Source organism: Rhynchophorus ferrugineus, unplaced genomic scaffold (assembly GCF_030347505.1).
Source record: "Rhynchophorus ferrugineus isolate W39M unplaced genomic scaffold, kcgeb_rfMv2 rfM6, whole genome shotgun sequence".
Lineage (NCBI taxonomy): Eukaryota > Metazoa > Arthropoda > Insecta > Coleoptera > Curculionidae > Rhynchophorus > Rhynchophorus ferrugineus.
The window spans coordinates 379263-396377 of record NW_027472585.1 but is presented as its reverse complement, the minus strand read 5'-3'; the positions used below and the strand labels follow the sequence as shown (position 1 = coordinate 396377).

At 32.8% G+C, this 17115-nt stretch overlaps 1 protein-coding gene across 4 annotated transcripts in view; it reads right to left on the bottom strand.

Annotated features, from left to right (window-relative positions):
- Positions 1-17115, bottom strand: part of LOC143198975 (phosphatidylcholine:ceramide cholinephosphotransferase 2) — a 73459-nt gene that overhangs the window by 44831 nt on the left and 11513 nt on the right. For 2 of the 4 annotated variants that reach the window (XM_076408668.1, XM_076408679.1), the window contains exon 3: positions 14130-14342. In XM_076408668.1, the coding sequence (XP_076264783.1) occupies positions 14130-14342 (213 nt within the window). Of the gene's footprint in view, positions 1-724; positions 899-3600; positions 3701-14129; positions 14343-17115 lie in introns of those variants that run through there. The other 2 variants (XM_076408675.1, XM_076408673.1) reach the window with 2 other exon arrangements.

Below are 17115 nucleotides of genomic sequence, written 5' to 3'. Positions count from 1 at the left end.
TTCTAATGTGTAATAATAATGATTAAATATCAACAATGAAAGCTGTAATTTAGAAATAAATGTTTTTTTTATAGAATCTCTCCCCTATATTATTATCATAAATTACTATTTTTGTCATTATTTGTTACTGTCACGTCTATTTAGAGACACTCTCATGCTGATCAAGACTAGCGTAACTGTGATGTTTGGCTCCTGTCGGATTTTACATATGGACAATTTCAATTAAAAATAATCGCAAACATAAATTAGATTCATGCCCTGGCGGGATTCCAACCCGGGACTATAGCAACAGTGGGAGTTGAACTGGCACCTGGTTCATTGTGGTTACTAAGTCTATATCGATTTATTCTATTTAAATTCATCATCATCAACACAGAGCCGGCATCCGTGGAGAGTGCTTTTTAGCCAATACGCTGCTTTTGGGGCTGCAGGTCATTCTGGTTATTGTCTTTCAATTTGTCTGTTAATTTGCCTTCTTTAGAGATGATTGTAATGTCTTACATTTTTATTTATTCATCATTTACTGAATTATTTAATTTATATGTGATCTGATTCTCGTTGGCATATGAGAAATTTCGTCAAGAAGAGATTCTTTTAACGCTAATGGAAGCCTACACTATTGCAATATGCAACACCCATGAAAGCAGCAGAAATATATATATATATAATAAGTGATCCATATAATATGATATATTTGTCACTAAACAGTTGGTTTTTCACTTACTGATAATATTTTCCTCCTATTCCAATGATAGTAACGTAGTAATCCCGTGCACTACTCTCGTATTCCATATCAGAATTCACTTCTTCATCGTTAACCTCACAATTTCTCTCACTAAATATCCTGGAATGCATCGTAAACTATACGTTTCACAATTCCTTGTGACACTTATTCCACGTGAATCAACGACGCACCGTGTAAAGTGTACAACTAACTGACAAAATCACCTTTCCATACTTATTATATATAGATTACACGTATCAGATTATCTCGAATTAACTATTACACTCGTTCGGTATTTCTGTTACATATTATTCGTATCATTAATGTTTTCGAAGTTATATTTATCATATGGTTGGTATTTTTATTTATTGTTTTCGCTCTATTTTGAAGTGCTTATATTAAATCGTTTCCTGTTACTGTGTTATGGATGAGCACTTATCTTGATGTTCTAGTTTCTGTTAAAAATTACTAGTTTTGATCACTTTTATTAGATGGTATTCATTATTGTTCATGATTTAATAACCGATTATTAAAGTATTTGATTTTCTTCATGGATTACCTCCAAAAACTGGTTCAATTATAAATATAGCCTGTTCAAGAAAATATCTAATTGACGTCATGAAAGTGTATGGCGTCAGTACGTCGCAATGTTGCCGCATCAACTTAGAATTTTGATTTGCAACGTGTGACATTTTATAAGTTTTAATTATTATCACTAATGTTTTAAAGAATTTTATACTGCCCACTAAATCGAATTTTACAGCCTGATTTGTTAAAATGCTCGGTAACAGACAGCATTCTGCCTCTCTTTTTAACTGGGACAAAATTAGAAGAAAAAATCCGCTACAGGTTGAAAACGAATTTTGCATTATTACAAACTACATTTGGCAACGTATTTGACGTCATCTATAACGCGTAATGGCTCTACCGACTGGCAAGTGACCAACTTAGAAATCATCCCAGAAGACATCCGGTCTTATCCAGCCTGGTTACTGGCGTGGCTGGGATCATTCTCCTTGTTGGATTTTGCACTCTTGCCTAAGGACAATAACAAATGTTGAATAATAACAAACATGCATTTACGACCATGCCCCACCGGGGTTTTGGACTATGCTGGACTATCGCTACAGTAGAAGGACCGTCCTGTCGCCTTTACCGCTGCGCCAACCATGCCGGCTATTGGCTGTTTTATTTGACGGTTTATATTTGAATGGTAAACTTTTTCATTTATTACAGAATGTAGTATAATACAAACGAGTATTTTCCTACATAAATCTTTGGATATTCAGCTTTGATGACACAAATAAGTGGTCACAACCGTTATATTAGAAATACGAGAGACATATCCTAGACCTGCTGACAACGGTTCAATTTTTTAATTATTTTTGTTGCCTGTCAATTAAGATAGTGTGCCTTGACGTAACGGGCTTTACGAATTTGTTTTCTCCTCCGCAAAAATGTAATTGTTTTCTGTTGTTTAGTAATTGACCGTTTCACATGAACTCGTTAGTGTTAATAGATAATAAAAAAACGTGATCAATTGAAAGAATTGAACTATATAGTTGTGCATATTTTACTGGGAAATTAATAATGTGTCTGCTGAAAAATTACCGTTCTGAATAATAAGAACTAGTGGCTGATATCAATTTACTTTTCTTTTCACGATCGTCTAAACGTTCCTGATAAAATGGTACTTATAGTTTATTCAAAGTTTTTTTAGTAATGCGCCATGGATCTTTGTGACGTCGAAACATTGCAATGTTACCGCATCAACTTTGAGTTTTAATTCAGTTTGGCTTTGACATACAAGAACATTCCTATCTAAATAAAATAATTGAACAAAAATGTTATCAAATATAATTTATTTTAACATTATAGTATATCTGAAAGCAACAGAATGAGAAAGTGAATGCTGTGTAATGGTGGAAATTTCTGAGACAAAGTGATGAGAATGGAAACAACTAAAAGTATGCACATAGTTAATTGAATATAACTGTAGAAAATGGTATTGTAGGGCGTGAAAGATTTGTGTGCACAGATATGATTAGTTTAAATATGATTAGGTTAGAACGTATGAGGAGAGAATGAATACTCACTGTTTTGTAGATATGGTAAATGTATTAGACATAATTCAGTGATTAATTTTATGAAGAATGGTGTACACAGATAGTAGCAGAAGAAATAAAATATACAGTGATACCAAGATGACTTAACAAGTAAACACATCATCGAAGGATACGAGATCTAAACGTAAAAAGGTAAATATGCTCTGAAATGAAAGTAAAATACGTTTCTCAGATCTACAATTGTTCCAGGGGGATACCACTACATAAAAAAATGTTCGATATCGTTTATTTTATGTTTAAATTTATTAATACTTTAATTAATTAATATTGTTAGATATGTATAACAGGTACAAATTGTAGTTGTTACTTTTCCGCATTTCAGTGATAGCGTTTCGCACTTCTTTAGGACAAAATCCATACGAATGCCTATATATATAAAGGAAAGCAGACTTGCAAATGGAATCAGGCCACGGATCTGATAGACATGAAGGTCAATGTTCGTTTAATTGGAAATAGCAAAGCAAAATTATAATCTTCAAGTATTTAATATTGTTTTCTACTTTTATTTGCTTCGTATTTTGTTTGACGTTGGAAATGATACAAGATTTTTATATTTGTTAAAAAGAAACACGTTCTACAATATATTTTTCGCGATGAGAACATTTTATCGGGCTACCGTTTTGTTTTGAAATGTATTAGACACAGTAAACTTTATGAGGTGTTGCGAACAAATATTTTGCAGGCTTGAAAACAAACACTTTTAATGGTGATATCACCGAACGGCATGGAAAAAAGTTTTGGTCAACTTACCTAATTAGCGCCCGCCGCCATTTCTCGCCGGTTTCGACCACGATCAGTTGCAGTTTCATTGCTTTATCTCGGACGGACGAGGACCGATAAGCAGCTGCATAAAGCTGCACGCGATTACACATACACGCGTGCCTCGAAAACGACTAGCTGGCCGTCTTGCTTCGGTTTACGCCGACTAGTTTTGGACAAGCCGGAAAACTATTTTTCTATTGCGAACAGAATAAATGCTGGTTCATAAATATTTACGTCACACGTTCAGGTTTTGGACATACAGTTACTTTAGTTTATGGTAAAGGCGCATGAAGGATTTCTGTTCGATGATTTAATGATATTTATCAGTACATTACATGTGTATGAATTCGTTAGTAATTCCGGCTGGTCGAATAATTGCCGATTCTTATTAGACAGAATAATATAAATATATGATATGAAGAAGCAGAGCGCAGAGTAAACAGAAATTCAACTTTATAGGCAACTTCGGAGAAATGTTTCGCGTCCTTTAATATTTAGATAACACTACAATAGCCTTTTCGATCCATTTTATTGTTTTGTTTCAATGACTGTGTGTGAAGAGTCGTGAAGGAATTTGATTGGTTCATTTCATTTCATTGATGCGTTTGTGGATTTTTTATTTTGGGTACTATTCTTACTCTGCAGAATGTAACGAAGAGTACCTTTAACATTTGTTTACGTTGTCGTGACCAAATTATCGAAAATAATTAGTTTGTTATAATACATGTAAAAGCTAGTTTTATTTGTTTAAATGTTCTCGATTTTTTTTCTTAAAACACAGAGAAAGACAGGTACCATTGAAGGAAATCATAAATCGTTCGATAAATTTTTGACCTTATAATTTTGGGTCGTTTATGTTTTGTTTAACAAGGTGTGAACGATAATGTAAAGGAACTAGACGGGATTGCCGCTTCCTTTTAATTGTAAGATTTGTTGCCGTTGCGAGTACTTAGCAATAGAAATAATTACAATGAATGGCAACATTGTTAATGTTTCTTCGGGGATTATTTTTGCCAGAGGTGATATCTGAACAGGCCCAACAGACTTTGGAACTTCATAAAAGTCCAATTTCTGATTTATAATTGTGTAAGTAATTGTTATATCATTTATAGTGATCTCTGTTTTTATTTATTTAAGGTGTTAGATTATTTTATGCTGTTTTATTAAATATAATTTTCATTTTATGCCCTGGGTTTAAGAATAATCATACGAAATGTCGCGAATTAAAGGTACTGAAAGCAAAGAAATGAGACCTTGTTTTCCTTACAAGAACTTTTCGGCTGTATTTAAAAAACAGTTTTATCGTGTTAAAAATCCCAAATTATCTGAATTAAGCTTGTGTGGTGTGTGATTCGGCATTAGTTTTTAGATAGACCTTTTGTATATATATATTTAAAATACACTTTTGTTTTCAGATAGTCAAGTTTTTATTAATAAAGTTATTGTCCATTTAGTTAAAAAGATGCTTATTAAAGTAGTAAAATATTATTTAATAAGTTTGTTTCAGAAATTAAGTTCAGGTGTTTTTCAGGGGTTAGTCACGCGCCCTCGTACTAAACTCTATTTAAGAACCAATCAGATGCCTTCACAACATCTTTTCTTTACAGGCGCCTGGATCTAACGAAATTACTCTGGTAATCATAGTACACCATCTATATATTGGACGTTGCGATACTTTTCTCCAGAGACACCTATTGAGTTGTCTCTCTATTACTCTATGAAAGCTATCACTGTAAAATATAAATTGGATAAATTAAAAAAGCAACATGATGATGCTGTAGGACTTTTTGTATTTCGAGATGTTTTCAAATAACTAATTCTAGTTTCTCTGATAAAAATTATGAATCATAACTATTATAATTAATAAATATGAGTCGTCATTAGTTCCATGTAATCTACAAAATATATTTCATACCAGCCCTATCTTGGTATTTTAAAGTTTGAGCACTCATTGTAGAAGTAAAAAAAATATTTGTCAATCTATTCTTCTTTTCGTTTTTGGCTTTCAACAGTGGAAACTACTAAAACAATCAGAAATCATAGCAAATATAAACCATATGGAAGAATAGATAAATAAAATAAATAAATTTAGTGGGATTTAACTGAAGCTTTCAATTTAAAAAATTTGTGTTTGTTACATTCTCCACTAGTGGAACAAAAGTGATAACAGCGTTATGTCAATGTACTGGTTAATTGGAAGAAAATCGCAAATATCACTACATAATAAACTGAGTTTATATAAGCAAGTATTGAACCCTATATAAACATACGGAGTTCAATTATGGGGATGTTCCATGAAAACTAATATAAATACAATACAAGTTTTCCAGTACAAAGTCCTGAGAAGTGTTATATGTGCATCGAGATACTAAAGGAGTAATTACTTACATCAAGGCCTTCAGATACCGATTGTCACTCAGGAAATCAAGAGAATTGCAAGAAGATATGAGGACAAACTCCATTCTCATGTTAATATCGAAGTAATACAACTTTTGGATAATACCAGAACCGGACACCGACCCAATAGAATCCAACCATTTCATCTTGTGTAGTCTAGTGTAGTGAGGTGCATTTGATAGAAAAACAGCAGTGTATATATATATATATATATATATATATATATATATATATATATATATATATATATATATATATAACTGGGTTTAAGTTATTGTAAAGTTAAATAGTAGGTTAATCGGCAACGACTAGTAACAATGTAATAAATAAATTTAAAAAAAAACAGCGTTATATCATAAATTAGTATTATTGACTGCTGCCTGAGGTGAAATGGATTCTCCGTTTTGAAGCAAGTAAGTGCCTGGAAATTAATCCGTAATTTGAATAGAATTTCGTACGCTTGTATAGTTTGCTTGATTCTCGGTACTGAATAACCTTTATCTACAATATTTCGCGACTAATACGACCTTGACTACGAAGACCCTGGCGTTGAAAGAGACGGGTAATGTGTGTTAAGATTGAAAGGTGTAATGAGTAGGAGGTCTAGATATAGGGGTTAGATTTATGTTAGAATAGATTTATAGCGACCTTGAGGCATGTCGAATTTTGCATTTTAGAATAGCGGCCTACGACAAAACCAGAAAATATTATCCCAGATGTTGGACACGTGAAGGGTGCCAGCAATGACGTCCAGTAAGCGATAATGAAAATCTAGCAACCCTGAGAAATTGATCTGTGATATTATTAAAGAGTACCTCTGGATCATTCGGTTTACTGACCATCATTCAGTTCAGACGTGTTACCATCGACTGCCCAAGTGTGAATTCAGGTAAACCTGCACCGCTGCCGTTTAATTACTTTTTAACTAGTTTTTAATGTTAAAATAAAGTTTTTTTATTTTAAACTTTTCACATTTCATATATTATATACCTTTCGTTAAATACTTTATTAAAATGGCACCAGAAATATCCAGTAAATTTCCTATTGTCAAACTAGTGGAAAGAGCTTTATTTTTAGGGCTATTTTTCGAGATATTGCGTATTTAATAACCGTCGATGTGGAGTGCCAAAAAGGACTGATCCTCATCAATTCAGGACGTACGCCCTTCATAAATCTTCGCACCGCACAAAGACATTACCAGAACGACGATGGAGTCGGAAAGCGGTCGAGGGAGGGAGGGAGGTAGGGGGGTCGTCGCGAGGGGGCAAATGTCAGACGCATTAACCCAAAAACTGTTTTCGTGCCGGCATTTTCTAACTTTGGTCGTGTTTATTTTCCCGATAGAAAAACATTATTATTGTACTAGAATGAGGTCGCCGCCCACGATCCGATTGGCAGGCTGGAAATAGCTTCGATATCCCATTTTAAAACGAATAACCCCCTCGGCCTTACGTCACACGTTGTCGCTTAACCCTGCGACGTAATTGTGTCGGCGTTAGTGGCGGTGGGAAGCGTCTAAAAATAGTTGAAAAGGTCCTGTTTGGGTTAATATTGTTACTTTGTTGTCGTCTAAGTGTGCGATGATGGCGTGTAATTTCTTTTGTAATGCGGAGTAGCAGTTTCGTATTAGTATCTTGAATATAGTCTTGTTGGCTTTATGTAAAGAACAATGTATTCTTCCTTTTAACAATCCCTAGTTAAAACATACCTAGTGTGACCGAATATTTTCTAATGGAATGTTGGCCCATTCTTGTAGCTCCATCAATTGCTTGAGTGACGTTGAAGATAGGGATCTACTTGTACTTTCTGCTCTAACACTCCGAATAATGGTTCAATTATAATGAGGTCTGGGCATTGTGATGGCCAGTGGTGTTTGATTATATTCTACCCAAGACTTAAACCTGTTTGGTTATTTTGGAGTATGGCAGTGTTTGGACGTAATATACCAGTCATAATAAGAAGAGTACCTCAGAATGTTGAGTTCTGTTATCTAGCCACAATACATTTTAATGTTCATCTATCCATTTCTTAAGTTAATTCTTTCGGCCCTTCTCATATCCTTCAAGGACTCTAAAAGCATTGCGTTTCAATCTCGATACTCTCTATTTCGTTTCTAAAAAGCCATTCACCACAATATCCCTTTACAGTCCATCCCGAGTCGAACCATTAGTTTGAAATTGTATATAAATTTAATTACGCCAAAACATCTTTAGATTCAGAAAATACTTTGGAAATTAATGTTCTGTAAAAATTCTGAAGCTACAAAATATCAAAACGAAAAATTAAGATAACTTAACTGTTCAAATAGATTGGTTTATTACTGGCAGAGTTACAGTTGTTTAGGGTACTTTCCGCAGAAGGGATACCGGATTTATCTTAAGTTGTTTTGGTGGATATACCCAAAATCTAAATGAAACATTGAACAAAGATGTATTATGTAGTGCTGGAAGATTGCTATCTATACAGGGTAATATTTACGATGATATAACATCAAGTGAGATTTGACTGAGAATCAAATAACGGCTCTAGATAGTCGGAAGATACTCCCAACTTGACCTAAGATCAGAGATTACTACGCCAGTCTGTTATAAAGCCAGTTTGGACTTATAGAGTTGCACTAAGACATCAAATCAACGAACTGTTCTTTAATTAATTACCAACGCTTATCTCTAGATATCTAATGAAGAACTACACGATGATCTCGACATAAAATGGATTTATGGAATTAAAATAAATTCAATATTTACCTTAAAATACGAAATAAGGTTGCTAAATCACAGCAACATACAATCTATACAGCTATTAAACAACATACATTACATAAGTGTCTAATCTTAATTTGAGCTTAAGTAATCTAATTTAATTTTAATTTGAGATATACATACTAACGTACTTATCTCCACTTGTGCTACTTGTGTACTGATGCAAGTACGATACAAACAATTTATTTGTAAATAATTAATATGCTTACTACAAAGTAAACATATCTATTGTAAAATATAAAAATATATGGTAACATAATAGCAATAATCATGATGAACATTTCATTGTTTGGTTAGCATTATTTAAGTGTTGCTCTTAAGGTTTTATAGAATTTCAATATTTAAAATAGATGGCGTTAGTACAAATTACGAAGGGTATAAATATGAAACTTTTGATAACATTTAGAATTATATCTTCTTCGTTTATTTTAAAATCACTCCTGTATCATTCAAATCAAAGCTCTTTTATTAGACGAGAGAAAAACTTAGAGGTAGGACAATATAAAAAAATCGATGATTCCACAAGCAATGAAAAATCTATAGATGTATATATGCCTAGGCATTGGATATATATACATGGTAGTGTATAGAGACTAAAACATATACTATGACATATATGGTAACATAATAGCTATGATTATGATGGCCATTTTATTATTTGGTTAATTTTATTTGAGTGTTATTCTAATTAAAATATTATATTTAAAATATATTGCATTAATACGAATATAAAATGCGAATATTTAAAATTTTTGATAATGTTCATCCGTGTCTGAACATTTTCAGAGCAAAGCATTATTATTAGAGAGAAAGATGGAAAAAAGTCGGAGAAAAAAAGATTTTTCTTTTAGTATTGACTTTAATTATCTTAATTAATCTTTACATTTATTTTGGGGCAATAATTATAACTTAGGTTTACCGAAGCAATGACATTTTTAATTAAAATATCATTGAGTTCGTTGGTTATTTCGGATAAGCACCCCTTGATTAAAGTATAAACATAAAGAATAACAATCAAATTACCGAAGCACAATATCTATTATAAATATCTATTTTAATGACCTCGGCGTCTGGACCTTCCATCTGGTTCTTTTCAATTTAGCGGTTCGCGATACGGCACAAAAGAACCGGTGCAGATTAAAATGAATATTCGAAAGCAGCCCCGAGCCCTACGCCCGCCAAGATGACGACGAATCTGTTGAACGGGCGTCCCTGGCTGACGTCATCGTGACGTAAGCGTCTGGAGAATTTCCCATGAACCGACCGGATTTGAACCGAGTCATTTGTCAGCGAAATTAATTGTGCCGGCTAATTAACATTGACAGGGGTAGACATCGCCGGTATATTAAGTAGAAAAAAGTGGCCGGCAAGGGGTGCTGAACGGTTTAAAAATCGATGCAACAGATGGACAAGGTATGCGAGAACACAACAGGTCGACGATTGATGATGCGATGTATCGACGTGATAGGAAACACGACGAAATGAGTCATTTAATGAATTTTTATGGTCGTGACAAGCGTATAACCTAAAGTAACTGTACTATATCGTCTTAATTATTATGTTTACCTTTGGAACAGACTTAATATAGTCACTGCACTCGCAAGAACACTACTACGAATTAAGAACCGAACTCGTGGCGGAATTATGACAGAAATCCGGGTTATGTTTTTGATTGAATGGATTGGAGTTAACTTGGAGCGCGCACACACAGGAGGTGTACGCTCGGATCGGGATTTTCCGATCAGGGCGCATGAGCTGGCCCATTGAAAACTTCCCCCCCGGCTGATCGTGGCGGGACATGTCGGCGGTGGCTACGGGGTGACGTACGATGAGATTTCATATTTTTTCTCTCGTTTTAACGTAAAGGTGGGCGGTTTCATGTCGGGGTCAAGCACTCGGTCTGACATCTGCGGGTCTATGTCATGTTGTTTGTGTGGTTGTAAGCTTAACCTTGTCGATTGTCAAAAAAAAATAACTGCGTGCATCGAGTGTCTACTAGGAATTATTTGTGTTGATATTGTACAGTTCTATTATGTCTAGCAGAAAAATAATTTGCCAGGCATAACAGATTTATAAAGAGATATAGAAAAGGTTGGACAGTATTTGAATTTATTGCAATTAAAATACGTAATTAAACAAACTTTTGATTTCCCCCCCGTATATTCTAGTACCGCAAAATGGAATTCTTTTTACGGCGTTATAGTGTATAGTTGATGGGAAAAAATCAAAATTATATTACTTTTTGATAAGTTGGGGTATAAGTAGGGTAAGACTAACACTTTGTAGGCCATATAACTAAACTATTTGGAGGAATTCATTGAAATATTGAAGCCCATTGCTACAGCTTTAATTTACATACATAATTAAAGATCTTGTAATTTATGTTATAGAGAGGAATTATAAAAAAAGACCTGAAATCATATATGCGTGTAACAGAAGTAGTAGTATTAGTAAAGGAGATGAAGATGCCTATAGTTTTTGTGAACAGGGACAGTGATCAATAGACACCAAAAATGAAACTTTTGAGCACCATCAGGCAACAAAAGAATGTTTGTCTGATGTTTTGTCCTTTGTATTTTGTATTCTAAAAGTAGACTGAGAAAGTAGGCTGATTTAACTATTGTTATTTAACTATTCTAGGGAGTGAAAGACCTATCCAATGATGATTTAGTTTGCATATTTACACCATCAGATATTTTTTTGGGTTGAAGTTTTAACGTATTTCGTCTGGCTTTTAGCGTTTGCACTCCGCTTGTCTTGTTTCATATCTAATGTTTCTTATAGAACCGATATCTTAAAAATTAGCTTATTTAAATGTAAACTGTTGTGATGTAAATTGTTACCTAACATAACTAAACTCCAAACACATAAAAACATTAGACGCCTAAACTATTTTATACAAGATCCCAGTCATATTGCCCAGCCCTGTTTACTGCATGTGTGTCTTTTTAGGATTCCGTTACTACAGAAAGATGTGATAGTTATAAGTTTTTAGGGTATGGTAGAATTTGCAAGTAGAAAATGTCCTTTAAAAGAGGTCTTTTTAAACTCCATTGTTAATTGAAATGTGTGATAACCATCAATCTTTTCACCATCTAAAAGTTAATGCATTAAAGATCGCCTAAGATCTTCATTAAACGTAATAGTAAAATATTTAATATGACCAAAAGATATTTTTAATTTAATCGAACAATAGTGCTTTTAAACGTATGTTTTTGCTCAAATTTAATGTAGCGGCACTTATTTGATAAAGAATCCTAACTTCACCATCATCTACTAAACCTATTCGCCTGGTCTAGTAACCTAACGAAACTAGGTGATATCTACGTAGTTAAGAAACTGAATCTGTTGATGAATCAAATCTTTTCTAAAGAATTATAAAGATATTTTCAAGGGTAATATAGGTTTTTGTTTAATATAGGCTTTGAATATTGAGATTGCAGAAGGTCATTTTGTTCTTAGATAGAAAAAATATAGGTTCATCAAAAATGGCATGTTGTTAATGGTGATGAGTGTTCAGGAGATTGCCACCGTCAGCATTGATTTTTTTATTTTTGGTCTGAATATTCTGAAATTAAAGATATATCTTGATTTGGAAGTTCTTTGTAAAAATGTCTTAGTCGTGTAAAGCTGACTTCAAACAAAGTTTGTGATAATCACTTAAGTTTTTTTCCTAATCTCTGAAGATCTGTATTGACATAATTTTGGCTTTACCGAAAATGGTACAAGTCATCGTTTAAAATGGTAAATATTCCAAGTATTTGAAATTTATATAAATAAATTTGCTTATTATTCTTAAAATATATCTTTAAAATATTACTAATATACAGAACCTTCGATCCTGGCTACTTGCTAACATTGATAGTATTAACATTGATTGATTACTATTCAAAGAATCACATTAAAGTGTATTGATATTACTAATTTTTAACTAAAAATTTTATCATTGCAGTAACAGTTCGAAGATTATTGAGAATGCCGGTTGTTACGTCCTCACATTTGATAAACATTGATTTGAAATCACTGGAATGAATCATTTCAACAATCAGTAAATATATTATATTAATGAATCATAAATGAATAGATGTATTATGCAATATTTTGCCGATGAAAATAGTAATTATGTTATTCTAGTCATGATTTTATAATATTGGTTTGAGTACAATGCGTTTTTTTATGTGCGTCATATTTTGGCTTTCCGAACTACATCACATAAGGAAATAACACTTTGGTTGGTTCTAAATATTTATTATTTTTTTTATAATAGTAGATAAAAATTTATTTAAAACTATGAACGTTATAATATCACAAGTCTGGATCATTGAATAAAACCTCACTGTTCCCCAATAAGTATTGTTATCGAGATGATATGCTGACTCCGATTCATTACAGCTAATAATTGAAGAAACTGAAGAAGAAAGTTCTCCCGCATGTGATATTTTCATTAGGCTTCGCCCTCTCTGACTAATATTTATTCAGGTAATTCTTGCACGCCTAATTAGATGTTAGCCTAATAGAATGTTAATAGTTTAAAACGCCTGAACATGTACGTAACTCCCTTTTCCTCGCGTAAAATAAAAGACCGTTTGCTCGAGTCCCTATAATACGTTTGAAGTGATATTTCGGTCTCTAGTTGACCTATATAAAGCCTAGGCTTTTTAGGTCATCCCTCTATTGATCTCTGCGAGTCTATTAAACAATAGCGCAAGCCGTATTGGAAATACGAACTGGATTTAGGATATTTATCAAATTATATTGTCATTATAAAAATGGAGACCCTATTCAGAGCAGAGAATAAAAGAATACTAAAGAATACTGTTTGAGAAAATAGGATAGAGAAAATCTCATTTAAACTACACAAAAAATGTCAAATAAATTATTCTATTGATTTAAATCATTGAAATCTTAACAACGATGATGGATATTTGGCCTTATAAAAAAATTCGTGCAAATCTGAACACATTAGTAAATAAAAGTAATGATAGTTTGAGATTTATATCAATTAATAGTTAATAATAATAAGGGTTTAATATGATATCAGCTGGCTTCCCTAAGTCTGTTATTACAAAACACTAGTTTTTTTACTGATAATCGAAGAAATGAACAAATTATACCAAAACGGATATGATAAATTGAGTTTTGAAAGTTTTGTGTTTTCATTTTCATTCGATGACAAAAGGTATATAGAAACATTGTTCTTTTAAAATTCAATCTCGTATAAACATTTCATGTTTACCTATGAATTGCTTTTTTAGTTTCCAAACCCAAACTTTCGAAAGCTGGATTTTTATATACAAACAACGTTTTGGATAGCACCGTGGTAGTTTGGCTTATGTATAAAGATTGAGTTCTACTCACCGCTCGCTGCCTGATTTATTGGTTCTTAAATTTTCGACATAATTATACTCATACTGGGGAAGTGTGTAAATGAGGAAATGTTCGGATGATTGAGTAGTCCATGGTAAACCACACCGTTCTCTATCTATGTGAATCTCGCGGTCCTGGAAAGGCAGGGGATACTGCTGGAGGCTGCAAGAACTCGTTCCTGATTCGTCGTCACCGTCGTATCCACTGAAAATGAATTTTCATTAGAACTGCAGGATTATTTTATTGACATGTCTATTAAAAATGTATGATAGTTAATAGGTCATAATCGGTATCACTTGAAATGCATTTGAATAGAATTATTTTATTTATTATCATCCTGAATTATTAATGATTATGACCTGATTTCAATAATGGAATTAATAATCCATGGAATTATGAATTATAACATGTCTAACATGTTTTTGGTGAGAATCTTTATAAACGCTCCGATCGAAAACAAGCTCCAAAGTTATAAATCAATACGAAGGTTATTGGAGATAATTGGCGAGGCCACATAAATATTTTATAAACTTTTGAAAATTATTGAAATTATTGTTATATTGTTGTATTGTATTAGATTGAGTAATAACGAGGAACGCAGAGATACTTTTAATTGTTTGCGATCGCCTGACGTTGAAAGAGTGAATGCGAATTGTGTGAGATCTTAAAGAAGTAAAAGTTTCGGCAGCTTGGCTTATTATTTCAGCGGTAGATGCTACTTTCTTCTCCTCTGAACTACTGCATTTGCTCCAACTGGATCTCGTTGAGATATCAGTTGTCAATTTTTTGGTTTTTTCCCTCACAACTACAACCTCTGAGCTCTATCAAACGCTAGAAGTCTCAATATCTGTATCTGTGAATATAGCTCTATCATCAAAGACCATGAGTTGGGCCAAGGAGTTTGTAGCATCCGTTGAACATCATCATGTTGAACTTTATATATGTTTTTAAAACATTTCGCTTGATTTCATTAACTACTAATTTAGTAGTGGAGAGATCTCACTGGATCTCAAATGTATTTGACAAATCGCAAACATTTCGCACTCGCACGCAACTAATGAAATCGTCGTAAGGTGCCTGAAGAGGTTTAATATATTTAATATATTTTATTATTTAATATGCTCAATTTCAAAAGATGTAAAATTGTAAAAACGACATTAAAGCACTTTCCACACCTAATGCGTTTCTAAATAATATTGTGGAATCAGGAAATTTCATCTACGCAACCATGATTGTGTCTAAATCCTGTCTGTTCTTCTAGGATTTCTCCTCTCGGGCTCTTAGAAGACTCATTTGTATGATCTTCATCAACACCTTCCCCATTTCCCCATAATTAATTTAAGGGCCAGCAGGATAAGTCTCCTTATATCACGGTAGTTTTTACAGCATTTACTATCATCTTTTTTCATTATAGGAATAATTATTAATTTATTTCATAATGACGGTACTCTTTTCGATCGCTAAATTTGTATGAACGCATGTGAAAGTCTTGAAATAATGTTGGCGGGTCCTTGATAACTTCTGTTGTTACTTGGTCGACTTCACCGGTCTTACTGCACTTTAATACTTTTATTGGTCTTTGCAATTCGCCCCTTGTTGCCTCGTCATCAGGAAATGAAATGAAACCCTGTGATTTGAAGCATGTTTTGATTTGAAGCCCTCCAATTTTCTAACTAGACGCTCAACCGTTGACTCTACGAATGATTGTTCAATATTGACGTTGGTATATTTATTTTTACTGCTCAATCCCCTAAGCGTAACGGATGGATTCCTGAGATTTTAAAATACTGAAGTTGCAGAAACATCTTTTATTTTAGTATATTAGAGTTGAAGGCAAAAACAAAGAAATACAATTAAAAATAATGTTGACAGATCTTAATAGGTGGTTTCAAAAAGAGATACACTACTCAAAGAAATATTTTTATTTGTTAATTAGACTCTATATTATGTCATTTCATAGTGGTGAAAATCATATATAAACGGTATTAATTAATAAGTGACCAAAGATAGTTTTTATAATGTATTTCTATGATAATCACTGTCTGACAATTATGACGACATTCAAAGAAAAGTTTCAATAATTGAATAAATAAACAGAGTCCTTATGAATCATCGAAGAGAAATAAGGATCGATGTATAATTAAGGGCGGGTATTGAATTGGTTTCATTTTACCCCTGCAGGTTCATAAATCATTCAGTCGCAAACAAAAACTGAAGAAATTATGAATCGATAAAATGGTTTAATGATATTTAAACGATAAGATCGGAGAATGCATTTTTTAACTTTCGTACTACATAGTATAAGAAGAAATACAAACAACAAACTTTCTTTTACAAATAATAGTACTAATGAAATAAACATTTATGGAAAAATGTTGGAAAGGCATCTTTAATAGATCGGGTTTTTGTGACAGTAAAAAATGACAAATATCTCAATAGAGATATGTGTAAATTTTCACCTAACCGCGATGACATGCTCTATTCAATAAACAAAAAGCCCATATGCTCCAATTTGCATAAAATTAACATAGAAATACAGAAAGAGATCAATAATGAACACACGTTCAGAATTTACCTTGACATTTAACATTGAATGTGAAGTTTAGAATACACTTATTTTTATTTTAAAATCAGTTCCAATAATTACTCTCGGTACGAACGTTCAAGATGATTATTCTAAAAATATGCATATATTATTTTGTTTATTTTGAGCGTGTTCAGTTATTTTAACGACGTAAACATGAATCTTATAAATTTATTTATTAAAACTGATTAATTGTTCTGTGATTTAACGTACTAACAGATAACTATAGCTAAGATATTTTTTATTGAATCATTTAGTGTTCAGACATTGCTAATCAATTGGATGGTATCGGTAAATCTTCTCATATCGCCCGTGACCATCTTAATTTCTAGGTGATGATAGAGCTCCATATATGCCAAGATGCACTCACAATACATTTCAGCACATTATTTT